Here is a 17594-nt window from a genome sequence, read left to right as displayed (position 1 = left end):
AAAAAAAAAAACCAACTAACATTAATAAAGCATTTTAGCCCTTCCTGTAGTCCTGTGGGAGCCCTAGTGGTGCAATGGTTAAGAGCTATAGCTGCTAACCAAAAGGTCAGCAGTTGGAATCCACCAGCCACTCCGGAGAAACCCTGTGGGGCAGTTCTACTCTGTGCTATATGGTCACTATGAGTCAGAATCAGCTCAATGGCAATGGGTTTGGTTTGGTAGTCCTATGAAGCAGGCATTATTGTTCCCCTTTAAGACTGGGGTAAACAGAACCCAGAAAGGCCAGAGCTGGGAGGTAGCAGAGCGGCCCATGTGAGCTCGGGTCTTCTGATTCCAAACCTAGGGCCTTTTCCTCTACCAAAGATTCCTCTTAAACATCTAACTAGTTCCTCCTCTTGCTTCCCTATTGCTGATAACGACACCATCCTTCCAGTCTCCCGAGCTTAACCCTCTCATCATCCCATCCTGCTGATTCCAGCTTTATATTTTGTCCTTCTTTCCCTTGTCGCTGCTTATCTACCCTTTTTACCAATCCCACTGCCACCAGCCGGATTCAGAACGGCCACACAGACTCCTAACTGATCTTAACTAACCCAGTCTCGCATAGACGCACACGCTGAAGCTCCTAAATAAAGCACAGCTCAACACTGTCATGTCCAAGTCAAAGCCTCTGAATGGCTCCCCAGGCCTAGCAGTGTTCAGTCCCAATTCCTTAAGGGTCTCTCCCCTTTATTACATACTCTCTCCTAGCTCTCCCCTTCCAAGCTTTGTCACAGTGCCAATTGGGCCATTCACCATCCCCCATGTTCCCTACACTCATCCAACTCTGAACTTCCGTTCATGTGTTTCCATCTCCAGAATGCCATCAGCACATCTCCACCTGTCTAACTCCTACCATTCTGCTCAGAACCCTCACAAATGTTTCTATTTCCCTATGGCATTTACCACCTACTACCTTGTGGAATCCCTTGGTGGTGTCAATGGTTAATGTGCTCAGCTACTAAATAAAAGTATGGAGGTTTGAATCCACCCAGAGGCACCTTGGAAGAAATCAGCCACTGAAAACCCTATGGAGCACAGTCCTACTCTGACACGCACGGGGTCGCCATAAGTCGGAATCGACTTGATTGCAACTGGTATCTACCTTTTGGAATGATTTGGATACATGCCCCCCCCCCCCAATATGCACACTATATATAAGCAACTGGAGGATAAGGACCATATCTCATACATCCCCTGCATGCCCCACAAGGGGTACCTTTCCTATATTAAGTCCTCGAATGTTTGCAAAATGTAAAACAAATGAAAAATTAGGTAACAGTTGGGCTGAGGAGTTTCTAAATGCCTGGGTAACTGAGCACTGAAAACCTTCTGGGTTAGAAAAGGAACTGTTGGAAGTGTTCCTAAGAGGAGGTCCGCTAACCCTATCATTCTTGCCGGACTCCTGATTCTATCGAATCTCACTGCTTCTGCTACAATGAAAAGCAGTGCTTTCAGGTCCTGTTCCACATTAAGGGGCAATCACCAATGTCACCTTGTCCACCCAGGGTTCCCAGAAAATGTCATCAATAACATTACCCTTCTCCAGCGTGCATCACATTCCTTACTTTGTAGCGGGGGAGACAAAGGTCAGGGAGAAGAGCTGCAGAGGTCCAATCACTAAAGGCCACATATTCAGCCACGCCCAAATCTAATCAGAATTCCATCCTGCCATCTGATTTACCCACCCTATATGTACTCTCCTGAGCAACATGTTGCGTAGACTCCCCATAATGTTTAGGATCAAAGTCTAAACTCTTTGGCATGGCACTCAAGGACTCTCAGGATCTGGGCCCTGCCTACTTATCCAACCTTTCCTCCTCTCACCCTACTTCACACTCTATACTCCTACCTTACTGAACTACTTCTGGTCTACCAAATACTGCACAATCTCCAATGGCTCCATGCCTCTGAGCATGGGATTTTCCCTACTCATTCACTCCTGCCTCCACTTACCTGGAAAACTCCTACTCGTCCTTCAGGATCAACTCAAAGTGCACCTCCCCTTTGAAGCCTTTCCTGATTCCCCTACAAAGACTCAACACTCCCCCATGTTCCCTGAACTTTTAGCACAGGATCTGGCTCTTAAAAAGTCATGACTTAGTATCTGTGGACTGAAAAAGGTTGTTTTTGAAAGAAATCTCATGGTAAATCAACTATAACTTGGGATCCTTAAAAAACTACTACCACAACTACTAGTAGTAGCTAACATTTTTACAGTGCTTACTATATGCCAAGTGCTTTCCTTGAATTCTCATTTAATCTTCACTATTATACCAGGAGGTATATCAAGAGGGACCAGTCCCTGGAAAAGGACATCATGCTTGGTAAAATAGAGGGTCAGTGAAAAAGAGGAAGACCCTCAATAAGATGGACTGACACAGTAGCTGCAACAATGGGCTCAAACACAACAACGACCGTGAGGATGGCACAGGAGCAGGCAGTGTTTCGTTCTCTTGTACATAGGGTCGCTATGAGTCAGAACCAACTTGACGGCACCTAACAAACAAAAAAATTATACCATGGGATAGATTCTGTTACTATCCCCATTTTATGATGAGGAAAAAAGCCAATAGGCAAACCCAGACCTGCCAGGCTCTAGACCCCAAACTAACTACTATACCATATTGCTTCCTTTTAAAACATCCATCTTAAATTAACGTATTCTTAAAGGACAAATTCCTCTGCATTGCTTAGAATTTTTTAATGCCTAATTTATCCACACAAAATTTCTCTGAGATAGGGTGGGGAAGGATGTCATTATCCCCATTTTACCGGTGAAGGAAGTGATAAAGAGAGGTAAAGCACCAAAGACACACAGGAAGACAGTGATGAAGCTGACTCTTATGGGCCACCTAGTTTAGTCCTCTGAGGTTTAACTTGTTTAACTAGTTATGGTCTCCTTCTACCTCTAAAGAATTCCAGCAGGAAGGAGTCACTACCAATCTAATAGCTTCCAACTGGTAGATATAAGGATAAAGCTTGGGTGTGTAGATGTGTTAATGAATGTTTGCCATCTTCTTGCGCTTTATCATGGAAGGTTAATTAGCTGTGATTGCCAAGGCATGGTAAAATTCACCAAGAGTCCACATTAAAGGGTAAGGGGGAAGAGAAGGCCTTAAGAACCTGGGTCTTCAAAGAACAGTCCTAACACTTGTTAAGATTGATCTATATGTGGTTCCTTAAATTCTACAACTTAAGACTACAAATTAAATTCAAATTCTATAAATTAAGCAAAGAATACTAAATATATCATGGGCTGCCAGAAGAACAAACAAATCTCTCTTGGAAGAAGTACAGCCAGAATGCTCCTTTGAAGCAAGGATGGCAAGACTTTGTCTCATGTACTTTGGACATGTTATCAGAAGGGACCAGTCCCTGGAGAAGGACATCATGCTTCGTAAAGTAGAGGGTCAGCAAAGGAGAGGAAGACCCTCAATAAGATGAATCGACACAGTGGCTGCAATAATAGACTCAAACATAGCAACGATTGGGAGGATGGTGCAGGACCAGGCAGCATTTCATTCTGTTATACATAGGGTCGCTACATGTCAGAACCAACTGGACGGCATCTAACAACAACAAAATCTGCAAACATGAAGTGATCCTACTACAGCAGGACAGATGTGTACTTGACATAAAAGCTTTCAAAAGGTCATCAATGATCTCCCAGTCACCAAGCAGAATGGCTTTTTCTTACACTGACTTTGCTGTGTCTCTTAGCACTTGATGATGCTGACCAACTCCCTCCTTCTCTTGACATGCAACATCCTGGATTGCCTATCTCTCTGACCATGCCTTCTTTCACGTGATAAGACTCTACATTGGGGAGGTGGCAGCAAGTGTAAAGGGAAGGATAGATATAAGAGACATTTCAAAGGAAGGCAAGGTAGTACTTGTGAGATCTAACCACTCTTGTCTGTGTCACTCTTGTAGCATTTCCAAGTATAGTATTTGTGTGTATGCCATCTTCCTTGGGGCAGGGACCAGGTTTTAAGTATCCAAAAGTGCTCTGTAATAGTATCCAACTCTTAAAAGATACTTAATAGATGTCTGTCAAATGAGTTAAGGAATGATTCTGAAATTTCATCAGTCTTAAACTCAAACTACAAGAGAATACTACCTGCCTTTGCGAAGCCTACATTCAGCAAAGAAAACTGGTCCTTTCGTGATGCATTGAGGCCTGTCCTGGGCTTCCTGCAAAGATGACAGTCAAGTGCCAGTACAGGCTGGATTCAGAATTGTTAACAATCCTGGCTGCCATTTCAGCAAAGATAATGGCATAATGAGGATAAGAGTAAGCAGAACTTGTATTGAGGGTGTAAACTGGGAGCGACCATAAAAAAGGCCCACAATAGAATCTGAGATTATGTCACAGGGGCTGCCTACCTCTAAAACAGTGGGCCTCATTAAAATGAAATAAGCAGATTGGAGAAAGTAACTGGTCCCTTCCAGAATCGTAACAAGCCTACACGCCTGACCAGATCTAACAGGGAGAGAGGAGAACCTCTGTTATCACAGCCATCCACACTGAACGGTCAGTGTGGTCTGGGGCAAGGTAGCCTAAGGAGAAGAATGTGGCCTTCCTTTCTTTACTGTCATCAAGAAGAATCGCAGAGGTGTCTCCTAAGCAGGAAATAAGTAGCAATGGGATCTCTAAACAGGGCTTGGAGGGGAAGACCTGGAGCTGCCAGGGTAGGCTTAATTCTAGAACTAACTGTAACTTGCTGTTACCTTGGACAAGAAGTTTCCTTGTGCTATATCTCCCTTCATGCAAATGGGAGTACCAGAGATAAAAAAAGGAAGCACCTGTAAAATCGCTTGGAAAGTGATTCTTTAAAGTCAAGCATATTAGGATCACTAAGGTGGGAATCAACATTATCACTCTGTACTTTCCATCCTCCCAAATAGTTCTGGGACACTAAAGAATCACTGCAACTGAGATCTATGAGCAAGAAAGTTTATAAAGTGGGAAAAGTTTATAAAGTGCTCTAAGTAATTTTTTAAAACAAAGTGAAAGGAAAACTATGCTCACCTGATCCCTGCCCAATGACATATATGGTCTCTCCGCATCCCTCGTCCATCCTCTCCCACATCTGCCGAAGTAGGCTGTCATACTGCTCTGATGTAGGGCTCACTAGAACCAGCTAGAAGAGAAACCAACAGCCTTAGGATAACACTTACTAGCAGAGCACCACAGCCAAAGCTGACAAGTAGCCTAACTGAAGACCCTGACTGAAACCCACAGCCCCCCAACCTAAAACAGATACCCAGCCCCCACAAGGTATCTCACCACTCCTCAAATAGCCTTTGAGCCTAAAGCCTTATATGCGCTATACGATGTACTAAAATGAGTACTGCCTGAGCCACAACCCACAGAAAAGAGGGTTTGAGCAGCCTGCTTCCTGCTGCTTAACACATCATGGGGCAGGACACAGGATGGATGACTGAGAATCTGGTGCTGTGGGTAGAAATTCATAAGCAGTGTTTTATTCTTACATGCCAAGGTCTTCCATCTGCAGCTTGCATCTGGAAACTCACATACTGCCATGCCCTCCACCCACAGGCCAATCACTCCAGCAATAACAAAATAATTCCCTTCCATCTGGCTGTGGCTATCTTATTTGGAAATGAGCAGTAAAAATTTATCTTAGCAAGACTTATCTTCATCAACCAAACACCATCACCACTAGGGGGGATTAGCACCATCATTTTGCAAATTTCTGCCAATCACATTAAAGTATCAACCACATTAGGCCGGGGGGAGCATATTCTTATAGGCGTGTGAGATTCCATTCTCTGACCACTCATGTGTGACCTTGGAGAAAGAACTTAACCTGAGTCTCAGTTTTTCAATCTACAAACAGAGATAATACTACCTACCTCCTAAAGCCACTGTAAAGGCAGAATAAGATAACATGTAAGTCATCTAGTCCATAGCTCAATAAGTGGTAATTACAAAGTTTTCTTCACCCAATCATTCCTAGAAAAACCTTCTAATTTTCTTGGATTAGACTAACCACCCTAGTCCACTGTTTCTCCTTTTCAAAGCTCTCAGAGCCTTACCACCCCACCGCTGTTGAGTCTGACTCATAGTGACCCTACAGGACAGAGAAGAACTGCCCCATAGGGTTTCCAAGGCTGTAATCTTTACTGAAGCAGACTGCCACATCTTTCTCCTGTGGAGCAGCTGTTGGGTTCGAACCACCGACCTTTCAGTTAGCAGCCAAGCTCTTAACCACTGTGCCATCAGGACTCTTCCTCATAGCCTTAGGTCCCCACATTTAATTATAGCAAGTATACAAACTATAGCTTCTAATCTTTTCCTCAGGAATGAATTTACTCAACCCACCCTTCTCTCCTTCCACAACCTCAGCTGTTCTTATCAATATCATATAAAAAACCCACTGCCATCGAGTCAATTCTGACTCACAGAGACCCTGTAGGACAGAGCAGAACTGCCCCATAGGGTTTCCAAGGTTGTAACCTTTACCAAAGCAGACTGCCAGGTTTTTCCTCCTTCAGAGCAGCTGGTGGAACCGCTGACCTTTCCATTAGCAGCCAAGCGCTTAACCACTGCGCTACCAGGGCTCTGCATATATATATATAAACCAACCCAAAATCAAACTAATTTCCGTGGAGTCGATTCCAACTCATAGCAACCCTATAGGACAGAGTAGAACAGCCCCATGGGGTTTCCAAGGCTGTAATCTTTACAAAAGCAGACTGCCATATCTTTCTCCCATGGAGAGGCTGGTGGGTTTGAACTGCTGACCTTTTGGTTAGTAGCCAAGTGCTTAACCACTGCGCCACCAGAGCTCCATGTCTCAATTTTAAAATAGTGAGGATTTCCCCAGCTATGTTATGAAGTAACAAACACTTCCCCATCCTGGAACATTCATAAGCTGGTCAGGAAACAAAGGTACTACCTTCTTTGCAATTCTGTCCCTGCAACTTCCCACTGTGTTTTCAGGTTTCTTCAGCACCTTGACCGTGTCTTGACACCCAGCTCACCTGCTTTTGAGTCAGGTGCATCTTTTACAACTCCTTGAACTGACTCATCAGAGCTTGTACTTATACTTGGATGCTGTCTAGGTCTTTTGCATCCTGTCAAATTGCCTCACATACTTCCCTGATGATCCCTCTAACTAAACTTGGCCATCTTCATTATGGCCTTCAAGGCACCAAAAGGGCCACTGTGATAAGCCATAAGCAACAGCTTGCTGGCTTCCAAGTGCTCAGCTGGGACTAGAGGGAGAGAGAGTAGTTGAGAACTTGCTTGCTTAGGTTGCAGGGAAGGTTCTCTCCAATTAGGTCCAAGTTTCATGCAATCTCACCACCACAGACTGTGAAAAGTCACAAACCTCTTCAAAGCCTGATAAACATTTCTATTGTAACTATCCAACAACAGGTAGGCAGTGGTATTGGTATTCTCTCTTCCATCACTTGCTATTCAATACGCACAGGGAATTTATTAGTTATTCAGTTCATGTCAAACATTTATAGAGTTTCTAGTATGTATAAGGCACTGTCCTGGGTGTCATATACGTTTCTAATTTTCATAGTGCATCTGTACTTTCTTAAGATGATGTAGCTGGAGAACTGAGAGGTTAAGAAACTTTTCCAAGGTCACAGAGCCTTTTTTAAGCGGCAGGGCAGGAAAGCGAATCCTGTCTGACTTCGGAGTCGGCACCTTTACAATGCCAAGCACCCTCAAAAATCAGTCACATCTTAGTTTTTATCCCCTACAATGCCAAGGAGATGGTGAGCCCTTAATGCCTGCCCACCTTCTCAACAGCTCAGAAGACAAGCTTTAAAACGTCTTTTATTATTCTATCCATATAAAATGAGGTTCCATTCCCAGGATTATGGGTTATACCCATCTCCCAATTTTGTTTTGGGCAGATTCGCAAAGCAAAGTTCCTCGGCTATCCTTCTCCCGACTGAGCTGCTACTCTCTGTTTTCTTTGCCAACATCAGGAAGAGCCTGCAGCTGTCAGCCTGCCCTCCCCTCGACTACCTGATATTCCCGACCTTCCCGAGTATCCCGCTCCCCTTGCCCAGCCTCCCTGCCCAGCCTCCTCCGCCCCTCAGCTGTCCTGGACCGGCAGGGACCCTCACCGGTGGGGACCAGAGGAAGGAGGAAGGTACGGGGAGGCGGGGCCGCGCGGGGACAGCGACCGCCGGGAGCGCGGCCGGCGGCGGGCCCCCAGTTCCACGTGGCGGAGCCAAGGGTTGTGATCTCGGTGGGAGGCCGGGTAGGCGCCACCGGGGAACGAAAGCGGCTGCTGGGGACCCCTCGCCCCGGGAGTCCCCTGCTGGTCCCGGCACCCGGCAGGTGGGCGGGCTCGGCGCCCTTCCTCCACCCTCCCGCAGACAGGACGGCGGCGGCACCGGCCTCCCGCGCTCCCGGGCTGCCCCCCCGTTGCCCCGGAGATGGCTCGGCCTCTCAGCCTGACGGCCAAGCGCCGCCGTCCGGTGCCGGTCCCCTCAGCGCCCGCCGCCGCTACCCGGGCCTACCTTGCTGGTGAGGTCCAGCTCCGGCTCGCCGTTGAGCGCCTCGCCATCTTCGCTGCAGTCCGAGTCGAAGCCGCTGTGGAGCCGGGCGGCGGCCGCCGCGGCGCTGGCCACCCCTGGGGAGCTGGGCTCCGGGGCGAACATAGAGGCTGGAACCGGCGAGTCCATCGGGGTTCGACTCCGGTCCGCCGCCATCTTTAATAACTTAGGCTAATTCGTAGCCGGCTTCCCCTCCCTCCACCGGCTAATTTGCCTAATCTATGCGCGGCTCCGCCCCAAACCTCGTCGGAATAATTTATGCGAAACTTCTCCAGCGGCGTAGAGGGCGACACGTATCTCTAGCGAAGAAACAATCGACCAGGCCTCTCTGCCACCAATCGCTGCAGCCCTTTCAAGTACTGAATGAATAATTAATAAGGCCCAAACCCCAACAACAAATGTCTGAGACGTCACGCGCCTTGATCCCAGCTTGGGCGGGGCAGTACGGTGCCCACGCTACCTGCCTGGAGCTTTCCCGCCAACGGGAGCAGAGGAGAGGATGACTGACACTGCAGCCATCCAATGAAGAGAGAAATAGACACAACGTTTCCCCTCACCGCCCCTTCACTCTCCTCGTTTCCAGAGGCGGTGCTCTACTTCCAAATGTTGCTGCGAAACAGTCGGTGCGAGAGCCTTCCAAAGATGGACGGGAGCAAAACCCAATCATATCATCAAGTAGGTCCCGCGCCTCGGGCCGCCGCTCCAGGAGATAGTAAACTGCAACACGAGCCTCCTCTACAACTGAGGGCAGTCACTGGAAGACCAATGCCGACGTGCTGGCCATCTCCAGCCAATGTTAATAGTAGAATCGATACCATATATTCCAAAAGATGTAATACTATAGCAGCCAGAGCGAGACAATTAATTAAACGCTGACCTTAGGGAGAATTCTCCATTCACTGCCTGTGCAGAGAGAGCAATTACAAGAACAAAAAACAGAGGCAACCACCTATAATACGATAGAAGCCAAAACCACCTCACATTTGTGGTGAACAGCTAGCCTGAGATCTAGGATCTGTTAAGGTAGTTTCCTACAGATGATTCTTCCAGAGTGTCAGCAATGATGGAAAGCCCCAATTCAAAAGACCATCAGCACAAGTTTTAGCGTCTTGAATTCCTATTTCAAAAGTCTGAAAAGCCTAGACCTTCACTGCTTGGTGAAATTTAGAGATTAGTCAAGGTCTCATAATACTGTCCTTGGCCGGTGTTACGCAGCAAGTAAAAGCAGCAATTTCGGAAGGTTAACATACCCAAGAAGATTTAGGGTTTGGACCACAGGATTTAGCGAGCAAGAGGCAGGATTCGAAATGGCCTTCAGTTTCAAGAATCTACCTGAAAGAGAAAAAAAATTCAAGCCTCAAGTTGCAATACTGAAGGATTCTATGGGCAAAATACTGAACGATGTAGGAAGCATCAAAAAGAGATGAAAGGAGGAAGCATCAACAGAAGATGGAAGGAATACACAGAGTCACAGTACCAAAAAGAACTGGTTGACATTCAACTGTTTCAGGAGACAGCATACGATCAAGAACCCATGGTGTTGAAGGAACAAGTCCAAGCTGCGCTGAAGGCATTCGGGAAAAACAAGACTCCAGGAATTGACAGAATAACAACTGGGATGTTTCAACAAACTAGTGTAGCGCCGGAAGCGCTCACTGGTCTATGCCAAGAAATTTGGAAGATAGCTGCATGGCCAATCAACTGGAAGAGATCCATATCTGTGCCTGTCTAATAACCCTAGGGAAACCCTGGTGGCATAGTGATTAAGAGTTCAGCTGCTAACCAAAAGGTGAGCAGTTCAAATCCAGCAGGCGCTCCTTGGAAACCCTATGGGGCAGTTCTACTCTGTCCTATAGGGTGGCTATGAGTTGGAATCAACTTGACGGCAATGAGTTTGGTTTTTTTATTAACCCTAGGAGCCCTGGTAGCACAGTGCTTAAGCCAAAAGGCCTGCAGTTCGAATCCACCAGTGACTCCTTGGGAACCCTATGGGGCAGTTCTACTCTGTCCTATATGGTCACAATAAGTCGGAATCGACTCGACGGCAACGGGTTTGGTTATTTTTTAGTTTATTCCAAAAAAGGGGCCCTGGTGGTGCAGTGGCTGCTAACCAAAAGGTCGGCGGTTTGAATCCACCAGCAGCTCCTTGGAAACCCTATGGGGCAGTTCTATTCTGCCCTATAAGGTGGCTATGAGTTGGAATTGATAGCAACGGGTTTGGTTTTGGTTTTATTCCAAAGAAAGATGATACAACAAAATGTGGAAATTATCAAACAATATCATTGTCACACACAAGTAAAATTTTGATGGAGATCATTCAAAAGTGGTTGCAGCAGTACATTGACAGGGAACTGCCAGAAATTCAAGCTGCATTCAGAAGAGGACGTGGAATGAGGGATATCATTGCTGATGTCACATGGATCTTGGCTGAAAGCAGAGAATACCAGAAGGATGTTTATTTGTCTTTTATGAACTACGCAAAGGCATTTGACTGTGTGGATCATAACAAATTATGGATAACACTGAAGAATGGAATTCCAGAACACTTAATTGTGCTTATACGGAACCTGTACACAGACCAAGAAGCAGTCATTCGAAAAGAACAAGGGGATACTGCCAGGTTTAAAATTAGGAAGGGTATGTGTCAGAGTTGTATCCTTTCACCATACTTACTCAATCTGTATGCTGATCAAATCATCCAAAAAGACAGACTATATGAAGAAGAACATGGCATCAGGATTGAAGGAAGACTCATTAATAACCTGCAATATGCAGATGACACAACCTTGCTGCTGAAAGTGAAGAGGACTTAAAGCACTTACTGATAAACATCAAAGACTACAGCCTTCAGTATGGATAGCCCCTCAAAATAAAGAAAACAAAAATCCTTACAACTGGACCAATAAGCAACCTCATGATAAACAGAGAAAAGACTGAAGTTGTCAAGGACTTCATTTCACTTGGATCCACAATCAACGCCCATGGAAGCAGCAGTCAGGAGATCAAATGAAGTATTGCATTGGGCAAATTTGCTGCAAAAGACCTCTTTAAAGTGTTAAAAAGCAAAGATGTCACCTTGAGGAATAAGGTGTACCTGACCCAAGCCATGATATTTTCAATCACCTAATATGAATGCAAAAGCTGGACAATGAATAAGGAAGACTGAAGAATAACTGATGCCTTTGAATTATGGTGTTGGCAAAGAATACTGAATATACCACGGACTGCCAGAAGAACAAACAAATCTGTCTTGAAAGAAGTACAGCCAGAATGCTTCTTAGAAGCAAGGATGACAAGACTTCATCTAACATACTTGGGACATGTTATCAGGAGGGACCAGTCCCTGGAGAAGGACATCATGTTTGCTAAAGTAGAGGGTTAGCGAAAAAGAGGAAGACCCTCAACGAGATGAACTGACACAGTGATTTCAACAATAGGCTCAGGCATAGCAATGATTATGAGGATGGTGCAGGACGAGGCAGTGTTTCGTTCTGCTGTACGTGGGGTCGCTGAGTCGGAACCGACTCCACGGCACCTAACAACAACATCCTCTATACATATAGGAACCCTTGTGATGCAATGGTTAAGCGCTTGGCTGCTAACGGAAAGGTCAGTGGTTGGAACCCACTAGCCATTCCAACTAGAAAAAGATGTGGCAGTCTGCTTCCGTAAAGATTATAGCCTCGGGTGAAAAGACAAGCTATCAGCTGGGAGAACATCTTCAGAAACTATACATCTGATAAGAATCTAATAATAAAAATATATCTAAAACTTCAACAACTTAACAAAAAGGATAAATAACTCAATCATAAAATGGGCAAAGGATTTGAATAGACATTTCACCAAAGAGGACATTCAAATGGCCACCAAACGGAGGGCTGTGGGCACCAAGGTCTCAGGGAACATCTAGCTTAATTGGCATAACATAGTTTATAAATAAAATGTTCTACATTCTACTTTGGTGAGCAGCGTCTGCAGTTTTAAAAGCTTGTGAGCAGCCATCTAAGACATTCCACTGGTCTCAGCCCGTCTGGAGCAAGGGAGAATGAAGAAAAACAAAGACACAAGGGAAAGATTAGTCCAAAGGACTAATGGACCACGACTACCACAGCCTCCACCAGACTAAGTCCAGCATAACTAAATGGTATGGGTTACCACCACCAACTGCTCTGACAAGGATCACAATAGAGGGTCTCAGACAGAGCTGGAGAAAAATATAGAACAAAATTCTAACAACAACAACAAAAAAAAAACAGACTTACTGGTCCGACAGAGACTGGAGAAACCCCGAGAGTATGGCCCCCGGACACCCTAACAGCTCAGTGATGAAGTCATTTCTGAGGTTCACCCTTCAGCCAAAGATTAGACAGGCCAATAAAACAAAATGAGACAACAGGGCAAGGATGAGAAGGCAGGAGGGGACAGGAAAGCAAGTAATGGGTAAACCAAGGTCGAGAAGGGGAGAGTGTTGACATGTTGTGGGGTTGGCAACCAATGTCACAGAACAATATGGGTATTAATTGTTTAATGAGAAGCTAGTTTGCTCCGTAAACCTTCATCTAAAGTACGAATAACAAAAAAAAAAAAAAAAAAAGCCACCAAACACATGAAATTAGCCATCAGAGAGATTCAAATCAAAACCACAATGAGACACCATTTCACTCCCAATCGGATGGCTAAGATAAAAAAAAAAAAAAAGAAAGAAAGAAAACAGCACATGTTGTCGAGGACGTGGGGAAATTGGAACCCTTAACCATTGCTGGTGGGAATGCAAAATGCTATAGCCCTTGTGGAAAACAGTGTGGAGGTTCTTAAAAAAACTAAGACTAGAACTACCGTATGAACCAGCAATTCCACTCCTAAGTATATACCCAAAAGACCTGAAAGCAGAGACTCAGACTTGTACACCAGTGTTCATTGTAGCACTATTCACAATAGCCAAATGGTGGAAACAACCTAAATGCCCATCAACAGATGAATAAACAAAATGTGGTACATACAATTGAAAACTACTCAGCCAGTAGGAGAAATGATGTCTTGATATTTGCTACAATATGGACAGAGCTGGAAAACATTATGCTGAGTTAAATAAGTTAATCACAAAAGGACAGATATTGTATGACCTCACTTATATAAAAAGACAAGAGCAGGCAAATGTATAGAGACTAGAGTTTGTTAGTTGTTACCAGGGAAGGGAGAGAGGGGGAAAGGGGGTGGTTAACGGTGATGGAAAAATCACACTGATTAAGGGTAGGTTTGCACAGCCGATTATTGTAATTGCTGTCAAGTCGCACACCTATAAAAAGTAGAATTGGCAAAAGTTGTGAGATATATTTACAACAATGACCAAAAAAAAAAGCAGGGGGTGGGGGTAGCTGCTGAGGCTGCTTATGTACAACCAAACACCTCGTGGGATTTGGTTTCTTGGTTTAGAGGTTTAGGGTCCTGGTTTAATGGGACATCCTAGTTAATTGGCCTAATATGTTTAGTGCTTCTGATATATGTCCTAGTTCATTAAGTAGAGCCTGGGGTCTTAAAAGCTTGCCAGCGGCCATCCAAGGTACAACAACTGGTCTCTATTTGCCTGGAGCAAGAGAAGAAGAAGAGTCAGAAACAGGAGGAGAATATGGAATGTGTAGCAAATTGCCTTCATGAACAACTGCCACCTTTGCCATGAGACCAGAACTGGATGGTGCCCAGCTACATTTGATCAAGGATTCTATAGAGTAATCGTGATCAAAAGGGGAAAAATGCAAACAGAATTTCAAATTCTCAAGGACTCCAGAGTTTCTGGAGCCAGGAACACTGGATGAATCCCTCAAACTATTGCCCTGAGGTCATCTTTAAACCTTAAACCAAAAACATCCCCTGAAGGCAGAGAGGGTCAGGAGCTGGTTGAATGGACACAGGAAATCCAGGGTGGAAAGGAGTGTGCTGTCACAGTATAGGGAGAGCAACTAGGGTCATATAACAATGTATGTATAAATTTTTGTATGAGACTAACTTGAATTGTGACAATTAAAACAAACAAAAAACAATCCCCTGAAGTCTTAACACCAAACAATAGTTCAGCTAAACTAGTTAAAAAAAAAAAGTCTGCCTTGAGCATTATGCTTTTTTAATAACTATCTACATGGAATCAAACTGACAACAGCAACTTGAAAGAGTAGACGGGAATCTTAGGGGGCAGAGTTTATGTTAATGGTGGAGGAACAATTCAGAAAAGGAGGATAAGAATGGGTGAACAATTCAAAGAATGTAATCAGTGTCACTGAATTGTACATGTAGAAACTTTTGAATTGGTGTATGTTTTGATGTGAATATTCTCAAGAACAACAAAAATTACAGCCTGGAAACCCTGTGGGGCAGTTCTACTTTGTCCTATAAAGTTTCTAGGAGTTGGAATTGACTTGACAGCAGTGGGGTTGGTTGGATCCTCTATATGAAGGAGCTCTGGTGGCGCAATGGTTAAGTGCTTGGCTACTAACTGAAAGTTTGGAGTTCGAACCCACCCGGCGGCTCTATGGGAAGAAGACCTGACAATCTGCTTTCATAAAGATTACAGCCAAGAAAACCCTGTGGGGTAGTTCTATTGTCACACAGAGTCATTATGAGTTGGAATCGACTTGAAATAACAATCCTCTATATGGAGTCCCTGGGTGGCTCAAATGGTTACACGCTTGGCTGTTGACCCAAAGGTTGGCAGTCTGAGTCCAGCCAGAGGGACCTCAGAAGAAATACCTGGCAATCTGCTATCAAAAAAATCAGCCATTGAAAGCCATACGGAACATAGTTCTACTCTGACACACATTGGGTCGCCATGAGTCAGAATCAACTTTTTTGACAGCAACTGGTTATCCCCTATATTCATCTATCCTGTCCCATGAAGCAGTGAAAATATTGAGGTTTGTCAGAAAAGTCATCTAGGTTGATAGTTAGCATCTACCCACTAGTTCTTCCAGAAAGAGTTTAAGTTCAGAACGTGCTGACACTTGAGGCTAGGCTAAAAAACCATGCTTTTCCTCTATAGGGCTTTGCCCAGAAAATACATTCTCAGAGTAGGTGCTTCTTGAATTGAATAAGGAAGTCCAAAATCACATTTTAGAGGAAATTCCCTACCTATCTTTACATACTGTTTTCTGAAGACAGGTTAGAGCCTAGGTTTGAATTCTGGATCCACTACTCAGGAGCTATGTGACCTCTGAGCTTCAGTTTCCTCTTCTAAAAAAATGAAGTACTTACCTCCTAGGATGTTGTTGTCATGTGCTGTCGATTCCGGCTCATGGTGACACTATAGGTCAGAGTAGAACTTCCCCATAGGGTTTCCTAGGCTGTGACCTTTCAGGGAGATTGCCAGGTCTTTTCTCCTAAGGAGCTGCTGGGTGGGTTCAAACCAAAGGCTTTTCGATTAGCAGCAGAACAGTTAACTATTCCGCCAAAAGGGCTCCTTATCTCATAGGATAAAATCTGTTGCTGTCCAGTCGATTTCGACACATAGTGAACCTACAGGACAGAGTAGAACTGCCCCATAGTGTTTCCAAGGAGCAGCTGGTGGATTCGAACTGCCAACCTTCTCGTTAGCAGCTGAGCTCTTAACCACTGCGCCACCAGGGCTCCACCTCATAGGATAAAACCCAAAACCAAACCCGTTTTGCCGAGGAGTCAATTCTGACTCATAGCGACCCTATAGGACAGGGTAGAACTGGCCCATAGGATTTCCAAAGAGTTGCTGATGTATTTGAACTGCCGGCCTTTGTTTAGCAGCCAAGCTCTTAACCCCAGAGCCTCCAGGGCTCCCCTCATAGGATAGTTATCAATAAATCGGTCAGTGTATGTAAAGAGGTTGGAACAGAGATTGTAGCACGGCAAATCCTCCATAACTAATCTTGCATAAATATAGCTGTAACCCTTAGGTGGGCTTACGCTTTACAAAAATTTAATGAGAGGATTTCAAAGTTGTCTGCTTCATGGGAGAAGACCTCCCGACAGCGTGGTAGGCACGCAAGCGTATGTCGAGTGGTAACAGTGTTGAGTGTAATGGCGTTAACTGACGTGCTGAAGCAGAATTAAAAAAATGACTGAATTGCAAGCGTGATTCCTTCTTTTATTGTTTTTTTTTTTTCAGTTTTCTGTACAAAAATTCAAAAGGGCAGCTAATATGGATAATGAATATTTACTCTGATGCTTTCCACATGTCCTAAGGGAAGATAAAGGGAAAAAATTAAACCCGCGGGAGATTGCAAAGTAGTTCAAATTCCTCTCACACAATGCGCTTTGACAGGCCTTGAGCAAACGAAAAAGCTCCGTGGCAACCACCAAGCGATCCGTGGAGAGCCCCAGGTGGAGAGATCTCTGCGCAGCGAGCCGAAATTCGACACCAAGGAACTGAAACGTACTCCAGGCGAGGCACTTACCCTCAGCGCTGCCTGGAGAGTGCGGGGCGGTGGGTGCCCCTTACCAAGAAATTTTCGCCGGACGGCGTCAATAAAGTGCTTTGAAATCACCTAGCGAACGGCGCGTTAGACAAACAAAATGTCAACAGAGGAACAGCGACCCGAGGTTAGCGAAAGCACTTCTGCCCGAGAAGCCCGGCCAAGAGCGAGGAGAGGGGTGGAAGGAGCCCCGAAGGACTGCCGCAGGCGGGGTCCCCACCCCCGAACGGCGCCGAAGTAGCGAGGTGGGGGACCGGAGGCGAGGCGGGCTTTCGCAGGCGCCACACCCCTGACCAGCCCCGGAGGCAGTAGCGCTGAGGAGGGAGACTCCGGCCCGGAGGGCCGTCGCCAGACTCCACAGCTCCGCCCTCAGCGACCACCTCGCCTCCGCACCCACACCGTCTGCTGGCCAAAGCCACCCTCGCCCACCAAACGCATGCCTGTCACCGCCCAGACGCCGGCGCCACTGACGTCAAGCTGACGTCGGACGTGACGCTGCGGCAGGGCGGGAGTAGGGCCGACGCAGGAGGGCGTTTCCGGAGCACGCACTGGGCGAGGGCCGCCGAC

At 45.6% G+C, this 17594-nt stretch overlaps 1 protein-coding gene across 1 annotated transcript in view; it reads right to left on the bottom strand.

The window, feature by feature from the left end:
* Positions 1 to 8908, bottom strand: part of GTPBP1 (GTP binding protein 1) — a 25924-nt gene extending 17016 nt beyond the window's left edge. Inside the window, exons 1-2 of the mRNA XM_004373865.2 lie at positions 8560 to 8908; positions 5075 to 5186 (exon numbers count right to left, since the gene is read on the bottom strand). Of these exons, the coding sequence (XP_004373922.1) occupies positions 5075 to 5186; positions 8560 to 8751 (304 nt within the window). The 5' untranslated portion in view covers positions 8752 to 8908. The remainder of the gene's footprint in view (positions 1 to 5074; positions 5187 to 8559) is intronic.
* Between the last annotated feature and the right edge of the window lie 8686 nt (positions 8909 to 17594).

The sequence above is a fragment of the Trichechus manatus genome, unplaced genomic scaffold (assembly GCF_000243295.1).
Source record: "Trichechus manatus latirostris isolate Lorelei unplaced genomic scaffold, TriManLat1.0 scaffold00027, whole genome shotgun sequence".
NCBI lineage: Eukaryota > Metazoa > Chordata > Mammalia > Sirenia > Trichechidae > Trichechus > Trichechus manatus.
This window is presented reverse-complemented; position numbering and strand designations above follow the sequence as displayed.